We start from the raw sequence: 5360 nt of genomic DNA on the forward strand, positions 1-5360 counted from the left end.
CTGGTACGGAGACAATATGGCGGACAGAGCGGCGGACATGAGTTAAAGATTTGTATTACAAAGGTTTATTCAGTGGAATTTTGGACATTTTGGAGAGATCTTTGGCAAGATGTTTGGTGATAAAGCACTTGAGCTTGTGAAGGAACTTAAAAGAGCCATGGAAGGGACTGTACCACCTTACAACGTGAGATATTGTTTACTTCTGTTTATTCGTAAATTGGCGGGAAAAAATACGCACAGAACTTCCTACCATTCATTGAGACTTTAAAGTAGCTTTAAAGCTAAGCGTTGTGTTTGCTCGGAATTTTTACATGTTATGTTCGAATGATGTGAGACAAGTCGATGTGCAGCAGTGAATTGTTACAACATTCTCTCAAACAGTACAGTCATATCAACATGCAAATCATTTTGAGTGACTGGCTGTGAGAATCTTATTCAGATGGTAAGTATCTTTAAACTGCCGATATCTGTATCGATTTTTCCTCTCACTCAATACCTCATTCTCATTTCTTCCAACAAATTTTAATCTTTAAGATCGTTTTTGATAATTAAACTATATTTTGGTCCACCTTACCTAGCTCATCACAATAAATTTTTTGGTGCTCTCTTTCTTTTCTTTATACAAGTAATTTCATGAAATTGAAACGATTGATTTTATTTTATTTTGTGTATCAAAGGAGGATTTGATTAGGCAGGTCCTTGAGGAAATGAAGATTTTGTTTGAGCAGAACCAAAGAGAAGTGTGAGTAACACCTGAACAATCCTCTGAAAACTACCCCATGTTAAGAATCACAAACTTGGAAAATTCTAAATTTGACGCATATGAGATTGTTACTAATTGTTCATGAATCAATCTAATCAGAAGAACCTGATATTTGAAAATGGAAATCCAAGTGTTCTCAGATTACATAATGTTGTCTTGAGGAACAACTCTCTTTGATTGTTATTATTACCTTTTCTTTCAATTTGTATGAAGTATAGTTGGTTATATTTTCATTAAATCAGAGTAATGTAGACTATGATGCAACCCTTTATGCTCCCAAGATCTCATTAGTAATTCTCCTTACTGTCTACTATATAATTCTTGTGATGTTAATTCTGAGAATGTGTCATTGGATCAACTAATAATCCCCTAATTTATCCAGTTCTCTTTTCTCATTACTTTTCTCCTTGACATTTATTGATTGTGTAAGGAGAAATTCTCTCATGGTCACTCATGCAAGTAAAAGGGTTAATAAGAAACTAGTTAATCAGGTTTACATGTACCATTAATTTGCTAACACTAATTAATTATTTCATTTCCTTTTCCTTTGTTTAGTGCACTAACAGTTGAGGGAGAAACTGGTTTGTTTTCTGGAGTTCATCTGAGGCATGCAAGTTTAGAGAGAAATAAAAGATGTCTTCTTTCTTACATGTAAGTTAAGATATAACAATATTATCCAGATTAATCAAGTTCATTCAGTGTTTCTGGGTAATTTTGTTCTATTTTTTTCAGGGAAAATCCAGGGGTAACTTACGGGGTATTTTGATCTATGACATGACTGGATGGTTTTGATAAAGATAAATCTAACCATTACCTTTCAAAGAGGCTTTTTTTTAGTGAAATGTCTATTACCCTGAGACTGAAACAGAGATTTTACTGCTCAAGTTTATGAGTTCATATTAAAAGCTTGATGATTTCTGAAACTCTTTTCAACAAAATTATGATAATATCATCAAGATCTAATTAATGACTATGCAAAAGCTTAAGCTAATTTTTTGTACTCTGTATACTTCCTTGTGTAATTATTTAGCTATAATAGGATGTTGAGGATGAAGGACCTCAGGTGGGAGTTTGGAACTGTTTTACCTGAAGACATCAAATATAATTTATGTGAACAAGAGGTTGGTAAACTTAATATGATAATAACAAATACAGGTGCTTACAGCTATAGATGTAGCATGTATTTCCACTTTATTTCTGTAGCCAACTTTTTAAGCACTACATAAATAAACAATTTGAAAATTTTTTGATACTTCTGATTGAGATATTTACACAGGGATAAATTTTACTGTTTTGATATTCCTTCTTTTTTTGTATTTCAACTAATACTGTACATGAAAAAATTGCACTCTTCTGATTGGCTAAAAAGCAAGTGTATTCTCATGTAACATGTGTGCAAAGTTGTAACACAAGTGCAAATTTCACTTTCAAAATTTCATTTGTCTTGACTTTCTGCATTGGTTTTTTAATGTATATTATTAATAAATAATATGATTTTGAGTACAATTTGGTGTAATGAGGGCTTGTAAATTTTTCAAAGACTACAAATTGCACTTGTCTTACAGGCTTGTGCAATTTTGTTGTCTTAAAAAATTTACTTATGCTTATTTATACCAAACTGCACTCAGAATCATGTCATTACCTTTATAATTAAATTTGTTAAAATTTACTATAGGTTCAGTGGTTTACAAAGTACAATAAATCACTGGCAACATACATGAGGACAGTTGGTTTGGACCTGACACAGGTAACAAGACTTTCCTTCCTTTGTAACATAACTAAACTTTCATTGTCATCATCATTACTAATTTGAATACAAAGAGGGTTGAGGAGACAACAGTTAAAAGTGATAGAATTAAGACAAATTGTTATGCAAAGAGCACAGTGTCATTCCACCCAGGAGCTTAGATGGGTAGCAGCCAATTGTCAGGAAAACGTGATTAAATGCTGGGCAATAGCCTTGCTATGGACTGGCATCCTGTCCAGGGGGGAGTAGTAATACTCCTAATTGCTTCATGCTATGGAAACCTGGATAAGCTCCTGCTTAGTGCCTAGTCATATTTGTGAAAGATAAGATTTCTAAAGAGTGGAAAAAGACCCCTAAAGGTCCTAACCCTTTAATTCCCATGAGTGACCAAGACAGAATTTCTCCTTGCAATATCAATACAATATCAAGTATACAAGTAATGAGAACAAAAAAAATATTAGTCAAGGGATTATTAGTTGATCCTATACCAAATTCTCTGAACTAAAATCACAAGAACTGTATGGCAGACAGTAAGGAGAATTACTAATGAGATCTTGGGAGTGAAAGGGTTAAGGGAGGAACAGAACATGGCTCTCAGAGGTCTGTCCTGGCACTTGTTTGTTCTTTTGAGATCTGTGTAAGAATTTTTAAGAAAGCTGACAGATGCATCTCATTTTGAATTCTTAACTGACAGGACATGAAGCCACCAAAGTCACTTTACATAGAGGTATGCCTTATTTTCTTACCCAAAGTTAACTCGTTTCTCATAACTTAGGAGGTTCTTGTAAAAGTCTAAGCTTATCACATAGTTAAAAAATAATAATTTGAATTCTGCAATGCAGGTGCGATGTCTGGAAGATTATGGAGAATTTGAAACAGAAGATGGAACAGTTTTGTTATTGAAAAAGAATAGTCAGGTAGGAGGAATTATACTTAATAAGGGTACTTAACCCTTTATAGCTCAACATCAAAATGCATATTCTTCTTACTGTTCTTACTGCATTTCCTATGGTACTGACAGAGGAATTTGTGTATCATTTACAAGATTAATTTAGTCAGTGATCATCTCCTTTATTCTCATGATGTTTTATACAATGGTGGTGCTGTAAGGAGAAGTTCAATACTGGTCAATCTTGGGGGTTAAAAAGTTAATATTGTTCACTCCTTTTGGGTGATAGTCCAATTTCAAAATTGACAATATTTTCTGGGGAGTAGTGATAATTTGAAAATTTTGGTATTAGTGATTAGAAAACAATTGTTTTAGAATTGTTTGATTCCCATTCTTTTATTAACTTGTAGAGCATTTAAGTTCACAAAGCAACCAGGTGGACAATCAGACATAGTTTGATGTTACTCTGATTTAAAGATTTAATGAATGTGACTGAGAAGTTACAATCCATAGACCCAAAATTTCAAAGCTCCTGCCTGGTGTCTTCATAAGGGGTGATCTAATTGCTGCCACAAGAGGTCCTTTTATACACTCACTAATTAGCTGCCCTTTTTATACCTCGTCAGAAAAAAGGCAGCTAACTAGCGAGCGTATGGAAAGACCTTGTTGCAGCAATTAGATCACCCCTAATGAAGGCACTAGACAAGAGTGTGAAACATTGGGTCTTTGAATTTTATTTTCCTGGTTACATTCATTGACTCTTTAAACCAGAATAGCATTAAACCATGTCTCATAGAGCTTTGTTTCCTTCCCTCAGCATTTCCTGCCAAGATCTCATTGTGAACATCTCATCAGACAAGGAATCCTTGAACATATTCTGTAGAGCAGCAGAGTGAATGGTCAAATATTCAGTAACAACATTCACAGTCCCCTTAGCAAGCAAATCAAAACCCTGACAAAGTTTAATCTGGCAGCCAGAAATGTGTGCAATATCAGAGCTAATTAAGAGCCATTTCAATACATTTATAGAACTGATGAATTGAATTTTGGTGAATGAAATAACTTGAAATAAAGACTATTTTAAACAGTTTTTAGATTTCACTTCTTTTCCAAAAAGCAGCTACCTATCTTCCCTTCCACATTTGTCTGTGGGTTTTTGTCAGATTAATGTATATGTATCTGTCTTTGATTATTTACTAAGAACCTACCTGGATAAATATGTGAAATAATGCTGAAAATGACAGAATAAACATGTCAATGTTGAGTGCAAGTGTATTTTGATTGTACCTAATATCCAAATGCAGCAATGTGTCAGTGATCTTTCAGCGAATAATGACTTTGGGTAATACTTGAAGTCAATAAATTCTGCTCAGAGCTAATATCCAAACACAGCATTGTATCGGTGGTGTTTTTGAAAAGAATCACTTTGCGCATTACTTGTGGTCAATAGTTAAAAAACCAATGAAGTTCCGATCGGACGTAATATCCAAATGCAGCAATGTGTCAGTGATGTTTTAGCAAAGAATCACTTTGTGTCATACTTGTAGTGCATTAATTTTTAAAAAGAAATAAACGACCGACCACTATCTGAAGCATTCATTCGTTCAAGGACTGATTCTAACTGTGCTTACAAAAACACTTATCATGAAGTATGAATGAAGCTTTCAATCACAAGAAGACAATTCTATGTTGTATTTGAAAAAGGTCTCTTTTCTGCTTGCATCTTCCATTCCGTTAATCTCTTTCTAGTAGTTCTATGTTGCAATTGGAAATGGATGCAAGCATTTTCCTCTCACAAAAGTTATAAAATAACGATGACAGAGCCCGTGTAATTAACACAGCCTTGCGTGACTAAATTTTATGGCGTGACACTTCGCGTCCAAGCGCGACAGAGAGCGTCTCTACCGTTACAGATTGGTTGCAAGATCGTTCCAGTGGACCGCATACAAAAGCATTATGCA

General features: G+C 34.2%; 2 protein-coding genes across 2 annotated transcripts in view; one reads left to right on the plus strand and one right to left on the minus strand.

The window, feature by feature from the left end:
* The window catches only part of LOC131774377 (uncharacterized), a 262621-nt gene that overhangs the window by 109380 nt on the left and 147881 nt on the right, over window positions 1–5360 (minus strand). The window lies entirely within an intron of this gene.
* On the plus strand, window positions 9–4663 carry LOC131774388 (DNA replication complex GINS protein PSF1). The gene is made up of 8 exons (XM_059090402.2): window positions 9–184; window positions 678–742; window positions 1319–1414; window positions 1794–1884; window positions 2439–2510; window positions 3205–3237; window positions 3353–3427; window positions 4217–4663. The coding sequence occupies exons 1-8, from the start codon at window positions 110–112 to the stop codon at window positions 4280–4282; spliced, it is 573 nt and encodes a 190-aa protein (XP_058946385.1). The 5' UTR covers window positions 9–109; the 3' UTR covers window positions 4283–4663.

Source organism: Pocillopora verrucosa, chromosome 7 (assembly GCF_036669915.1).
Source record: "Pocillopora verrucosa isolate sample1 chromosome 7, ASM3666991v2, whole genome shotgun sequence".
In the NCBI taxonomy this organism is placed as follows: domain Eukaryota; kingdom Metazoa; phylum Cnidaria; class Anthozoa; order Scleractinia; family Pocilloporidae; genus Pocillopora; species Pocillopora verrucosa.